This window comes from Moschus berezovskii, chromosome 11, assembly GCF_049115385.1.
Source record: "Moschus berezovskii isolate FMDL1 chromosome 11, NW_MosBer_1.0, whole genome shotgun sequence".
NCBI lineage: Eukaryota > Metazoa > Chordata > Mammalia > Artiodactyla > Moschidae > Moschus > Moschus berezovskii.
This window is the reverse complement of record NC_142470.1, coordinates 106,648,278-106,662,264: the sequence shown is the minus strand read 5'-3', so window position 1 is coordinate 106,662,264 and position 13,987 is coordinate 106,648,278. Positions and strand designations below refer to the sequence as shown.

The 13,987-nt window shown below is 51.5% G+C and overlaps 2 protein-coding genes and 1 non-coding gene across 6 annotated transcripts in view; 1 reads left to right on the top strand and 2 right to left on the bottom strand.

Annotated features, from left to right (window-relative positions):
- Positions 1 to 2,324: 2,324 nt before the first annotated feature.
- On the top strand, positions 2,325 to 13,188 carry LOC129539503 (oxaloacetate tautomerase FAHD2B, mitochondrial). Of its 4 annotated transcripts, none has more exons than XM_055400184.2 (8): positions 2,325 to 2,475; positions 5,479 to 5,729; positions 7,048 to 7,264; positions 11,100 to 11,159; positions 11,353 to 11,515; positions 12,541 to 12,649; positions 12,761 to 12,848; positions 12,983 to 13,188. In XM_055400184.2, exons 2-8 carry the CDS (start codon positions 5,485 to 5,487, stop codon positions 13,043 to 13,045), a joined length of 945 nt encoding a protein of 314 aa, XP_055256159.2. In that variant the 5' UTR covers positions 2,325 to 2,475; positions 5,479 to 5,484; the 3' UTR covers positions 13,046 to 13,188. The 4 variants fall into 4 exon arrangements, with proteins under 4 accessions (XP_055256159.2, XP_055256156.2, XP_055256158.2 ...); XM_055400183.2 differs by adding an exon at positions 3,264 to 3,293 and having other exon boundaries at positions 2,338 to 2,475; positions 12,761 to 13,188; XM_055400182.2 differs by adding an exon at positions 3,264 to 3,307 and having other exon boundaries at positions 2,338 to 2,475; positions 12,761 to 13,188.
- Positions 3,653 to 3,735, bottom strand: TRNAL-UAA (transfer RNA leucine (anticodon UAA)). The gene has a single exon. It is a non-coding gene; the product is annotated as a tRNA-Leu (tRNA).
- Positions 13,189 to 13,316: 128 nt separating the features above from the next.
- Positions 13,317 to 13,987, bottom strand: part of LOC129539502 (glycerol-3-phosphate acyltransferase 2, mitochondrial) — a 67,337-nt gene continuing 66,666 nt past the window's right edge. Inside the window, 2 exon segments of the mRNA XM_088841675.1 lie at positions 13,317 to 13,573; positions 13,887 to 13,942. Of these exon segments, the coding sequence (XP_088697801.1) occupies positions 13,457 to 13,573; positions 13,887 to 13,942 (173 nt within the window). The 3' untranslated portion in view covers positions 13,317 to 13,456.

Here is a 13,987-nt window from a genome sequence, read left to right as displayed (position 1 = left end):
TTCATCTTTTTTCAGAGTCTTATGATTGCTTTGTGTCAGTTTTCAGTTGTACTTAGCAGGAGGAATAAAGACAAATGCTTCTCCATTTTTCTGGACATAGAAGTCCTCTGGCTGCTTTTAAATTTTTCTGTTTATCACCAATATGGACTAACATGCTTATGCTTATGCTATGCCATGATGTCATTTTCCTCATGTGTCTTGTGTTTGAGGGTTGTTGAGACTCTTGTATAGTGAGTTTATAGTTTTCATCACGTTTTTTGAAAAGTCTTGGTCATTACGTCTTCAAATATTTTTTTCTGTTCCCCCTTCCCTCTCCTCTACTTTAGGGTCCAATTACGCATATATTTGTGTTGTGTAATATATTTGTTTGGATTTCTCCCAGAGAAATGGTCTTTTCTAATGGTCTTTAAAAACAACAACAACAACACCTCACTAGACCCAAGATCTGCTGGCATATTTTAAAAAATAATTTTAATATGTTTTGGTTGCATCGGCAGCATGCAGGATTTTCATTACCCAAACCCTCTGCAGTAGAAGAGTGGAGTTTTAAATAGTGAACTGCCAGGGAAGTCCCACTGACTTTGTGCCTCTACTTTTTTCCTTCACACGTTTTTCAGGAAGCTATCTCAGCTCTTAGAGTGCTTCACATCCTCGATATGTACACTAATTTTCTCGGCAAGAATCCTGCCTTTGTTTGTTTCCAGCACTGCCGGCAGCACGGGGACGCACTGCAGACAGGAGCGGCGCCCTTTCCTTTCTCGTAGCCTCACGTGCATGTGGCCAAAGGAACGACTCCACGTTTCCTAAAGCCTAGAGGACACTAGTTTCTCCTCTTCCCCTTTGTGCTGGTCATTCTGGCAAATAACCAGAAGATGGAGGCACCAGCCCGAAAGCTAGTGCTGTTTTCAAATTCACCCATCTTCTTTTCTGCAACGTTGACTCTGCCTTGTTGGGTATTTTTCATCTCAGACATTGCAGTTTACATTAGTAGAAGTTTGGTTTGAGTCTTTTTTTAAACCTTCCCTTTCTCTACTTAACTTTTGAAGTTATGAGTTCCCGTGTCTCACTGTTTCCCTTCCATCTCTCTGGCTCATCCTTACATGGTGGGTCTCCTGACCGGGGGTTATGCTAGGCTCTCTTTAGCACATCCCCTCACCCATGACACTCACCCACTATGTTCCATTTATATGGGCTGCTGTCCTGAAGCGACTTAGCATGCATGCATGCTGACCTGCACCTTCAAGCCAGACAAGAGCTGAAGCTCCAGACCATGCAGAGCCCCCTTTAAGAACCTACAGGCACATTAAATACAACCCACCCAAAACTGAGCTCACCATCCAGTGCTTCCCTGGAACACGTGTCTCAGTGAATGGCACTGCCATCTACCAGGCCAGAGACCTACAATTCAGCCTTACACCTCTTTCCGCCTTAATCCCAGCTCCCATCATCATTGAGGGCTGTCAGTTCTGCCTTCTCAACACCTCAGAACTTTCACCATCTCTGCCGCACACCAAACCACCACTGCTCCCAGCTGCATCACTCTTACCCAGACACCTTCCCCTGCAGGAGTGGCCTGTACAAAACTTCTCAAATGCAACCCACTCCGTCTGAGGACATTCCAGTGGCCTCCTGTGAGATTAGATAAGGCTCAAACTCCTTCCTAGGGCAAATAAAGCCCTTGATGGTCTGCTCCTTGATTAAGTGTTGGGACTCTAGCCCAGACCCCCTCCTATGTCTTCATATGCCAGAGGCCTGGAAAGTAAGATTGTTTGTTTAATCAAGCCACCTCTCCACTAGAATACCTGTTTTCTAATAATGGAGGCTATGCCTCCCACTACCCTGTGTGCAGTCCATATGAAGACAGGGCTGTAAAAGGGTGTAAAAGGCTGCACTTGGGGTCAATATGACATCGTGAGTAAAACACTTCCGGCCTCAGGTTGCCCAGATGTAAAATGGGTAAAACATCCCTCCCCTCTTCACTGGCACAATCGGAAGGCTTGTCTTTGTCAACCAGCGCGCCATCATTTGGTCTCCACCGCGTTTTGCTCAAAGATCAGAGCAGGGCCTGGTCCAGATGCAGGCGCAAAATATCAGGAAGCACCCACTTTCAGGTTCTTGCAAGCGCAGGGCGTTCCGAGGGCGAGTGCCTCCGGGAACGCAGCGCCCGGCGTGCAGAGTCTGCGCCAGCAGGCCTGCAGGATAAAGCAAGGGACCAGCGACCCTTCAGCGCTGGGCCCGCCCCTCCGCAACGCGCTTCCGGCACCGAACGAGACGCCCTGCTATTGGCCGTTGTCCCCGTGACGCCGCGAGAGCGCGCCCGCCTCTGCTGACGTCTTATTTAGGGGCGCCCCTAGGCTCACCCCGTGTTAGAACGCTAGGCTGGTAGCTGTCTCCCGAGGTCAGTACCTGCGCTCAGGCGCCGGGCGATCGTGGTCTCGGGCCCGCGAGTCCTATCCCGACAGCGCAGGGCGCCAGGTAGGTTAGATCTGGGCCAGATGGCGGGGCGCGCCGGCCCTCAGCCCCGCTCCCGGCCTCCCGGGATGGGCAGGACTGAACGCTGCTGCCCCGCCTCTCCGCCACTCTGATGGGGTGGGCGGGCCCTTCCGAGCACCCACTGAGCTAGGCATACAGGGAAACTGGGGGACCCACGCGGGGGCCCAGACGAGTGAACAGAGGCACGCGATCCCGGGCGCAAACCTTGTCTCGCAGGCTTGTGACTACTGCGACGCCCCAGGTCCCAGCCTTTTTGCTTAAGGACCGTTTTCCGGAGCTGGATTGAGCTCAGGCACTGTGGCTCGCTGATTCCCGCAGAAGCAGCGGGGCCACTTTCAGGTGACTTGGCTGGTGACTTCACCTTAAGCCTCAACGCCCCTTCTGTGAAATGAGGCGCTCTGCCTGGAGGGATTGCTATAGGATGAAACGAGAACCTGCAGGGTCCGTCACGTGGGAAGGTCAGCCTGTGATTATCTGGGAGAGCAGGTGACCAGCCCTCTCCCTGGGGCAGTAGCCAGCAGATCAAATTTCCCGGAGCATGGCTGACAGCTTGCAGGGCGTCCCTGAGCCTCCAGATCTCCTGTTGGAGGTTCCTATTTCTCATCAATACCCCTGGGCTAAAGTGTCCCACGCTTAACACCCTGAGGTCACGCGGACACGTTAACCCAAATCAAGAACTCCAGTGTCACCTGGACCTGGATTCAAGTCCCAGCACTTTACTGTAGATTTTTTATCTGTGAAATGGGACCAACAGAGCTTACCTTCCACAGTTGTCAGGAGGATTAAATCAGACATTGCAGGTAAAGCACTTAAGGTAAGACCTGGCATTCAGTGACATCTTTTTAATCTTAGTGTGTGAAGTATCTGACTGCTAACACTGTAGCTTGAACAACCCTTGCCCGTGGCATGGTTGGTACTTGTGTAAAGTAGGAGGGTAGTTAGTGAGTGAAGTCGCTCAGTCGTGTCTGACTCTTTGCGACCCCATGGACTGTAGCCTACCAGGCTCCTCCGTCCGTGGGATTCTCCAGGCAAGAGTACTGGAGTGGGTTGCCGTTTCCTTCTCCAGGAGATCTTCCCAACCCAGGGATCGAACCCAGGTCTCCCGCATTGGAGGCAGACGCTTTACCATCTGAGCCACCAGGGAAGCTCAAACCAATTCTACTGGGAGTGGGGTTCGAACCCATGCAGACAGATGTCTGTTGGATCTTAAGCCCAATGCCTTAACCACTTGGCCATCCCAATGGTGAGCACTAGTAAACTCCTGGTTTTCTGGTTAAACTCATCAGCCAGCACAGTGAGCAATCAGAACAAGTGACCTGGATCTAATCAATCTTTAACTTATCAAGGCACATTAAATCATCAGAGAACCAGCAGTCTGGGATTACTTCCAAGTGCCTGAGCATAATGCATGCTAAGTCGTTTCAGTTGTATCTGACTCTTTGTGACCCCATGGGCTGTAGCCCACCAGGCTCCTCTGTCCATAGGGTTCTCCAGGCAAGAATACTGGAGTGGATTGCCATGCCTTCCTCCAGAAGATCTTGCTGACCCACAGATTGAACCCATGTCTCTTTCGTCCCCTGCATTGGCAGGCGGGTTCTTTACTCGGGGGCCACCTGGGAAGCCCGAGCATAAAGGGCTACTTTTAAAAGCAAGGAACCATGAAGAGGAGGGACTTTTGGAACAGAGGCCAGACTTAGAAACAAAAAAAGAAGAGAATGGGTTTTGTCTTTGAGTGGAGCCTAGAACTCAAGATGGGACCTGAGCCTTGTTGATACTTTCTCAGTGATTTGAGGAGAGATGGCACCTCCTCCTGAGATGGATGATCACCGAGCTTTCCCAAGTGTTGAAAAGTCAAGCCCCTGCTCCGACATTCCTTCTTTCAGCTGAGACTAGCTGAGAGCCTTCTGTGTGGCAGGCACAGTACTAGGCACCATGCACCCAGCAGTGAAAAAGACAGTCATGGCCCGGGACCCAGAGAGGAGAGTGCCCCTGTCAGGCTTAGCCCCTGAGCTCTGTCTCCAGCCTCTCCCAGGCAGCCTGTACTCTCGCCCATGCATGCGTGCTTATTTGCTCAGTCATGTCCAACTCTTTGTGACCCCATGGACTGTAGCCGGCAAGTCTCCGCTGGCCATGGGACTTCCCAGGCAAGAATACTGAAGCGGGTTGCTATTTCCTACTCTAGGGGATTTTCCTGACTCAGGAATCAAACCTGTGTCTCTTTCGTCTCCTGCATTGGCAGGCCGGTTCTTTACCATCACACCATCTGGGAAGCCCAAATAGGAGGGTAACAGGATAAAATTAGCATTAAAAAAAAATTACTTTTGTTAGCTTGTCTTTGAGTGGAGCCTGTTTCACTTGCGGTCTCTTCCTCATGGTGGGCCCCCCCTTTAATGAATTCCTAGTCCTATTCATTTTAGCCTAGCCCACACTTCCTCAAGAAACTCGACAAAGGCCGGGCCCTCAGTCTTCCCAGCAGTGGTCTCAATTGCTGCATCCTACTTAACCACGTCAGGTGTTAACATCAGTCTTCCCTGCAGGCAGGACGGCAGGGCTGAGTGTGTCTGCCTTGCATTGTTTGCAGTGCCTCAGTGGTGCCAGGTACAGCCTAAGCTGTCTGGAACCACTGGCTGAAGGAAGACTGGAATCCTTGGGACCTAGCTTAGTGGCTGGCATGAAGTAGTTGCTTCTCCAGAAGTGTTTCGTTGTTGTTCAGCTGCTAAGCCATGCCCGCCTCTTTGAGACCCCGTGAGCCTCAGCGCCAGGCTTCCTGGTCCTTCACTGTCTCAGTGTTTCATCACAGGCTCAGAATTGAGCAAAACGTGACCTCATATACCTGGTGAAATAGCAAAATCTGGACCACTTCCCATGCCGTGTGCCAGGAAAGGCTGATGGGGCGAAAAGCCTTGAGCTGCAGCTCGAGGGGCCTTGGGAACCCCAGCGATGGTCTCGGGCCCTCTGTCCCTGGGACCCACTTTCTCCCCATAGGAGCTGATGCTGTGGTCTGGTGGAAGGAGGTTGCTCACAACTGGGCTGCAGTCGCAGAGGTGGCCCTTTCAGCCCTCCAGAGACATGAGATTGGTGCAGTTCCAGGCACCCCACCTAACCGGGCCCCGTCTGGGCCTGGAGGCAGGGAGTGACAGGGGTGTCATCGACCTCAACGCCTTTGAGCCCACACTGCCCAAGACGATGGTGGAGTTCCTGGAGCAGGGAGAGGCCACTCTGTCAGTGGTGAGAAGGTAAGTCAGCATAACCCTGCCTTGGCTGCCCCGTTCTCCCTTGATCCTCACCACCCCATCCCCGCCCTGGGAAACAGAACCAGGGTAGTTCTTTTGCAAAGGATCGGGGTAATGCAGGCTTCCTTTCTCTTAGCAAAGAGCCTTAGGAGTCTTGTGTGTCAATAGCCTCAGTTTACAGGTGGGACCCAGGGAGGATGACTGACCTTCCCAAGGCCACACACTTGGTGAGGGGGCCAGGATTCTACTCTGTCCCACTGCCTTCCCTAGGGGGTTAAGGCCTGCTTGCCTGAGGGGCTGGAACCTGGGGTCCTAAGAGGGGAGAGGACTGCAAAGATGTATTTAAAGACAGTTCTTGGGTTTGAGTTGGATTAGGTAGATGCCTTCCTGAATCCTATGGGATCTGATCTAAATATGTTGACACACAGTAAATTAAAAACTAAATTAAAAAAACTAAAAACACTCTGAGATGTCATTTTCACCTGATAAGCTGATATAAACACAGATGTTTGACAGCACACAGTGTTGGTAACAGTATTTTCCCCTACTTCCATATTCTTGCAAGATTAGAAACTCCTTCCATGTCCTTTATTAGAGAATTGGGTGTGTCTACTGTGCAGTAATATACAACCGTACAAAACAGAGGGAGCTAGTAGACTTTCTATGGTAAGATCTCTAAAATACATATTTTTTAAAAGGCGTATATAACGTGCTGTCATTGGCATAAAACAGATGGGAGAGGAGTATACACAGAGTTTCTGTGAAGCTCCACTCAGGACACAGCACCTGTCTGTGGGGAGGGAGTGGGGTGACTAGGAGAAGGGTGGAAGACAGAGCTTTCCCTTATCCCCATTCGCACCCTTTGAATTCACTTACATGGAAATTATAATGTATTTCTGTATTATGTAATTCCGTATTATGTTGTTGTTTAGTCGCTAAGTAGTGTCAGACTCTGCGACCCCACAGACTGTAGCTCGCCAGGCCCCTCTGTCCATGGGATTTCCCTGGCAAGAATACCAGAGTGGGTTGCCATTTCCTTCTCCAGGGGATCTTCCCAACCCAGGGATTGAACCCTCGTCTCCTGCACTGCAGGTGGATTCTTTACCACTGAGCCACCTGTGAAAGCCCGTATTACCTAATGAGGGGAGGAAGTCAACACTGGATGAGCATAAACAGAGCTCTATCACGGGGCAATAGCTAGGCTTGATTTTCAATGCTGACTCTGATGGTTGGTCTGGAAAGTATGTTTTAAAAAGCAAAGCTCGGTAGCAGCTGCAGGACCTCCCCAGCACGCTCCTCTCTCCCGTCCTGGTCTTTGCAGAGCCCTGGCCACCCAGTTGCCAGTCCTCCCACGGCCAGAGGTGACGTTCCTGGCCCCAGTCACTCGGCCAGACAAGGTGGTGTGCGTGGGCATGAACTATGCAGACCACTGCAGAGAACAGAACGTGCCTGTGCCCAAGGAGCCCATCATCTTCAGCAAGTTCGCCAGCGCCATTGTGGGACCCTACGATGACATCATCCTTCCGCCTGAGAGCCAGGTGGGTGCCAACCCTCCACTCCCCCACCCCAAGTCCCTGGGGCCTGTCACACAGGTGCTCAGCGTCCAGCCTAAGGGAACCACCTGTTGCTCAGTAGTGCATTAAACAGAAACTCCAGGGTATTATACAATGATAGGACAGCTCCTGGGGGAAAAAAAGACATTAATTGTTTTCCTATATGATTATAAAAGTAATATATTTGCTTTATAGAAAATAAATAAAATATGTAAAGAAATTACATAAATTTCATAATTTTCAAAATTACATAAATACATAAATGAAAAGCTACACATGTCCCCACTGTGCAGGGCTTGCAACATTTATGTTTTACTCTCTATCTTCCCAGAATTTTTTTTTTCCTTTTAAACCTTTGTTTTGGGGGAATAGCCAGTTAACCATGTGTGATAGTTTCAGGTAAACAGCAGAGGGACTCAGCCATACGTATACATGTGTCCATTCTCGTGCAAACTCCCCTCCCGTCCAGGCTGCCACCTGACGTTGAGCAAAGTTCCATGTGCTGTACAAAAGGTCCGACCTTGTTGGTTATCCATCTTAAATACAGCAGTGTGTACATGTTCATCCCAAACTCCCTAACTGTCCCTCCCCCCGCCCCAGCAACCGTGAATTCATTCCAGCCAGTGAGCCTCTGTTTTGTAAGTTCATTTGTGTCACCTCTTTTTGTTATTCCACATATAATTCCCAGGGCTTTTCTGTGCCTGTTCCTGTTTATACTGTGCGTATGCCTGCCGTTGACCTAAGCTCTCCATCGAGAACATTTTTCGTGCCATTCAGTGCTCTCTCCTGGCCTTTTTAGGTTACTGATTAGTTTTCTGTTGTATCAGTGGCCGTAATTTATTCAGCAGCCCTCATATTGCCAAATAGGTTGTTTCCAGTTTTTAGCTTTTATAATGTTGCAGTGAATATCCTTATAGAAGAGACTTTGCACATCCATGAATGTGTGATTATTTCCTTTAAATTAACTCTTAGAGTGTGAATGTCTTTGTCAGAGTATAGGCAGGGTTTCAAAAATTAGCCAGAGTGACCTTCAGCTGCAAAAGCAGTTTACATATCCAACAGCAGTGTATGTACCCTTACTAGTACTTTTAAATTTTTAGTTTAGAAATACTTTGAAAATTATAGAAAAGTTGGGGGAAAAAATGCAGTGAATTCCCAGAGTCTTTACCTGGATTCACAATGTACATTTTCCTGTATTTGCTTTTCTCTGTCTCCCTCCCCGCCCTGTTTTCCCACTTCTCTACTTCCTTTCCTTCCCTCATGTCCCACAGGCACACACACACTTTTTAAAGGGGGGTTAGTAGGAAGAACTTTACAAAGTAAACTATAGACGGTAAGACAGTTCACTCATAATTGAAAGTCAGGTGGCTGAGCAGTCCTTCTGGGTTTCCTTACCCTCCTGCTCTCCACCCAGGCACCCCTTCTCAGTAAAATCTGTTGCTTTGTCAGCAAAAAAAAAAAAGTTCATTCATAGAAACTTTAGCATACATCTCCTGAGAATAAGGACAATGTCCTACATGACCACAATACCATTACCACAGCTAAGAAAGCTAATATTAACCATGTCTTTTAACTCCAATACTTTGGCCACCTCATGTGACGAGTTGACTCACTGGAAAAGGGTCTGATGCTAGGAGGGATTAGGGGTAGGAGGAGAAGGGGACGACAGAGAATGAGATGGCTGGATAGGCATCACTGACTCGATGGACATGAGTTTGAGTGAACTCCGGGAGTTGGTGATGGACAGGGAGGCCTGGTGTGCTGTAATTCATGGGGTCGCAAAGAGTTGGACACGACTAAGCGACTGAACTGAACTGAACTGAATATATAGTCCAACTGGGAATATTGCCAGTTGCCTCCAAAGGTGACTTTTAATTTGGGTCCCGTTTTGATTTCTGGTGTTGGTCCAGGATCAGTCAGGGTCACACATTGTATTTGGCTGTACCTCTTAGTGCCTTCTGTGTGGAACAGGTATTCATAGCCTGTTTCTCAAAGGGCCAGTCAGCAGTAAATGCTGGGCTTTGCGCCCCCAGCAGTGTCTGCAGTAACAGCTCAGCTTTGCCACTATTGTGTGAAAGCAGCCTGGCTGGCCCATGAAGGGGCTTGGCTGTGTCCCAGGAAAGCTTTATTTACAGGGGCAGAGACGGCAAACAAGGATTTGGCCTGTGGGCCACAGCTTGCTGACCCCTGATTGCAAGCAGCCTTTCTCCCTCCGCCTTTTCATCTTTCATGACAGACTGAAGAAATCAGGCACAGTGTCTCAGCGTGTCTCACAGTCTGGATTTGTCTGGTTGGTTCATCATGATTAGATTCAGGTTAAACATTTCTGTCGTGTTCTACACAGGTTAATCTGTTCAGGCTGCTGTAACAAAATACTGTAGAATGGATGACTTGTAAAACAAGACGTTGAGTTCTTGAAATTCTAGAGGCTGGGAAGTCCAACATCAGGGCACCAACAGACGCTGTGCCTGGTGAGGGGACCCACTTTCTGGTCCACAGGTGGCTGTCTCTTCACCGTGTCCTTGGGTTATGGCAGTGAGCTCTGGAATGTCTCTTTCTGTAAGGGCACTAGCCTCTCCATGGGGCTCTGGCCTCATGACCCAGTCACCTCTCATGCCATCACACCGGGGTTCCGGTTTCGGTGTGTGAACGGGGGGATGGGGCGGGACGCAGACGTTACCTGTAGCAGCAGGTGCGTACTTGTAGCACATCCGGTGTCAGCTGGTCCTGACGTTTGATCGTCTAGTTTCCTTGATGCTCACGTGACCTCCCATGGTAAGGGTGCCTTTCACTGTGGTAACTAGTCTGCAGAGGAGTCACTGAAACCACGCGACTATCTTATTTGCCCCACAAGTTCTCTTCCGGGATCATCTGGTCATCCTTCCCTGAATCCATTACTGCAGTAAGGGTTAGAAAAGGGTGACTTTTTCCTTTCTGTCATGCCTTCTACTTTTATTAGCTGGTAATCTGTGGAGAAACACGGCTTGACTTTTGGTTTTATCCCTGTCCCTTTATCACTGTCAACTCCTGATTTTACTTTTATCCCATACGTCATAGGCCATAGTCCATCACTGACATTCTTTCTGATACTCAGAGGATCTCGGTTTGGTCAGGGGGCGGCTTTCGGATGGCCCCCACCCGCATCACTTTCTGAGCACTTCCTTCCTATGGCCAAGCAGTTCCAGGCTTGTCTCGTGCTCTCGTCACCGACATGGACCTGGCCATTTCCCCAAGGAATCCAGTTCTTTTTTGTGTTCATGGTTGTTACTCTTAGGAAAGTCAGTTGGCGTGGCTGATTTGTATCTGCTTTATATTTGCACTTTGCTGATTATGGGACGGGCTGAGCATGTTTTCCTTTTGTGGCCGTGTGTATGTATTTTTGTAAACTGCTTATTCAAGCCTTTGGCCCTCGATTACTCTGGCATGTTGATCTTATTATTTCAGTGAGCTAGTGCATTAAAGAACTTAGACTAGTGCCTGGCAAACAAGTAGGGTTAGCTATTGTTATTCGGTATTTATCCTTTTTTGGAAGTATCAAGAGTGATTTTGGTAAAACTCCCCGCCCACCCCCAGAAAAACATCACCCTTCCGCAGCCCCTGGAGTCACTCTGCCTGCCCCCAGCGGTGCTGCCTCCACTGCCCCGAGTCTATGGTCCGCACGTGACACCTCCCCTGCGGGCCCACCCCTGGGGTTGTGGTCTTCCACATACGGGCCGGCAGCCACCCCGCCGTTCAGAGGCCTGGCCCCATGGCAGGAGCCCCTCAGCGGAACAACGGAGCCCAGAGCCAGGCAGCTTACTGCCCCTTTCCCGCCCTACAGGAGGTGGACTGGGAGGTGGAGCTGGCCGTGGTCATTGGAAGGAGAGGCAAGCGCATCAAGGTGAGGGACAGGGCCAGCTATCCTGGCGCTGGGAAGGGTTGGCATCTACCCGCTCCTGACACTGCCTTGCCCCTCACCACCACCTCTGGCTATCTCCACTAACGTGGGATCAAGGCTTTGAGACCCTTTGTGACAGGGCTTGGTGTCACCATGAGCTAACCTCCAATCTGGCCAAATCCCCTGCCGCCCACAGGCTACAGATGCCATGGCCCATGTGGCTGGCTTCACTGTGGCACACGACGTGAGTGCCCGTGACTGGCAGATGAGACGCAATGGAAAGCAGTGGCTGCTGGGGAAAACCTTTGACACCTTCTGCCCTCTGGGCCCTGCCTTGGTGACCAAGGACAGTGTGGCAGGTAGATCTCTGACCGCCCGCGTGGTGACTCCTCTCCTTGCTCCTGCATAGATACGTCAGCGAAGCCGCTTTCCAGAAGGGGAGTGAGGGGCGTGGCCCGCCGAGGGCCCCGTCCCCAGCTGCCCTTCCGTTGACTGTTGGATTAGAGCAGATCTCTCCACCAGCCTCCCTCCCTGTCCCCTCACTGTAGAAACCTGCAGCCGCAGAGGCAGTGACTCTGCACTCATGACATGAATTGCAGGGGACAGGGCTCTCTCCTGACAGCTGGGTCAGGCTTCCTCTGGCTGCCACCATCTGGGAGAGTCCTTACATTGGAAGGAAGCAGAGCTGGCCTTGGAGCATCACAGAGAACAGCTGTTCCCGAGCCCCCGGCCTTTTCTTTAGTAAAGGCGATGGCGCTAACCCCCAGGGCCTCACCCAGCCACCGAGTAGGCTGGTGGCAGCAGCTCCAAGCAGCAAGGGCACAGTGGGAGCCTGGAGAAAGGACAGGGGTGCAGAGTACAGCACAGCCCCCGGGCAGGGGTTGCCGTGTTAACTCAGCCTCATGGCGCCCCGTGCAGTCACCAGTGACGTGAAGCCCTGCTCCTGGGGGTGTGCTTGTGAATGTGTGAGACACCAGGAAGTTAGGGTGAAGGGCTGGTTGCCCAGGACACGTGTACAGGTGAGCCACCAGGTGCGCGAATCTTCAGTAGTGCTCACGCTGTTACCCTGCGGCTTTGTCACACCCAGTCAGCCTCTGCTGCAGGTAGAAACCCAGCCACTGTTCTCTGCCCCTTGAGCCTGGAACATCCCCTCATTAACCCACCCAGTGACACTGGCGGGCACTCTGCTGGGTGGTGGGCACAGGGAGGCCTGGGCAGGCCAGACTCCAGGGTGGGGAGCGCCAGGAGCACGCACAGGGAGCCCAGCAGACAAGCCTCTCACCTGGCAAGTTACAAGGCCACCCTGTGCTTTTGTTTCCTGAGGGTCAGGAGGGGGTTGGGGGTCGGAAGGGAGAATTCCACATGTGTCATTTTTGCGTTTCAGACCCGCACAACCTAAAGATCTGCTGCCGAGTGAATGGGGAAGTGGTGCAGAGCAGCAACACCAACCAGATGGTGTTTAAGACAGAAGAGCTGATAGCCTGGGTCTCCCAGTGAGTGGGGTGGAGCCTGACCCCCAACAGCCACCTGCAGGCTTTACTGAACCCCCATGCCAGGCTGTGGCACCCCAGCCCCTGACATCACCTGGCCCTTCTGCCCCGTAGGTTCGTTACTCTTTATCCAGGGGACATCATCCTGACCGGGACACCCCCAGGCGTGGGTGTGTTCAGGAAGCCTCCTGTCTTCCTCAAGGTAGGCTGGCTGAGCGAGGAAAGGCAGAGGCCTGGCAGGGTCAGCTCAGACCTGAGAAACCCAGCTCTGTATGTGTGCAGACGTGTGTGTGCTATACCTCAGGCCTGACAGCCTCATGGCCCACTCTGTTGCAGAAGGGCGACGAAGTCCAGTGTGAGATTGAAGAACTGGGTGTCATCATCAACAAGGTGGTGTGACGACTTCTGCTGCAGGCAGAAGGGGCATTTGTTCCCACAGAGCCCAGCATGGCGACAGGCCCGGTGCCAGCCCCCTAGAGGCTTCTCTTCGGGTAGAGGGGGAGGAGATGGTGCTCACCTCCTCAATAAACTTTTTGATCTTCCTTTAGGATGTGTTTCAAGGAGTGAGAGGGCATTCTCACCCAGTGGGGAAGGAGAGCAGATACATACACATGATCACACCAAAGAAACAGTGCTAAGCCTGGGCAAAGAGGACTCATCCAGTCCTCTACTTTATTGCAGGAAAGGACGCAGAAAGCAAGGGACAGGCAGACCACAAAGATCTGACAGTCCAGCTAATAAGTCTTCTGCTCCAGGGCAGGGCTGCGTTCCAGGGCTGCAAAGTCTCGGCATGGGCTCCTCCCCATAGTTCTAGCCACAGATGAACTGCCGGATGAACTGTTCCAGCCTTTCCTGGCTATCCCGGCTGGCGAAGGCAGGGGACAGGTGGAGCATGGGGCCTGTGGGGCCGGGCATCTGCTGCAGCACCTGAGCCACAGAGAAGGGCTCTGAGGGCTCACATGGGCGCTGGGCCCCTCCCCTAGAAAACTGACCCCCTAAGCCTTAGTGTTTGAGGTCAAATGCTGCCTCTCAAACATCCTGATGCCCCACCTGGGAGCAGGATGAGCCAGAGAGGGGCAGGAAAACTATCCTACCTTCCCCAACTACTGTCCGCACGCCTATTCTTGGGAAACCCCAGGTAAATCCCTGAGTGGGTACAGCCAGCTCCCCTCAGCAGCTCTGTCAGGGTATGGGGGTGGGAGGCAGGGGGACAGGAGGATGAAGAGACAGGCCCTCTCACCCCCAAGTCTCTGAAGGTCCAGATGGCACTGATGGCAAGATTTGGGTCCGCACACTCTGGATGAAAGAGAAGTGAAGGCTGTAGGTGGGGACAGTCCCCCG

What these genes read in the sequence shown, in the direction of transcription:
- LOC129539503 (XM_055400181.2), top strand. Translation starts at nt 5,485, where the DNA reads ATGCTGTGGTCTGGTGGAAGGAGGTTGCTCACAACTGGGCTGCAGTCG. An exon ending in ACTCTGTCAGTGGTGAGAAG is followed by an intron (nt 5,730 to 7,047) that starts GTAAGTCAGCAT and finishes TGGTCTTTGCAG; the next exon opens with AGCCCTGGCCACCCAGTTGC. An exon ending in TCCTTCCGCCTGAGAGCCAG is followed by an intron (nt 7,265 to 11,099) that starts GTGGGTGCCAAC and finishes CCCGCCCTACAG; the next exon opens with GAGGTGGACTGGGAGGTGGA.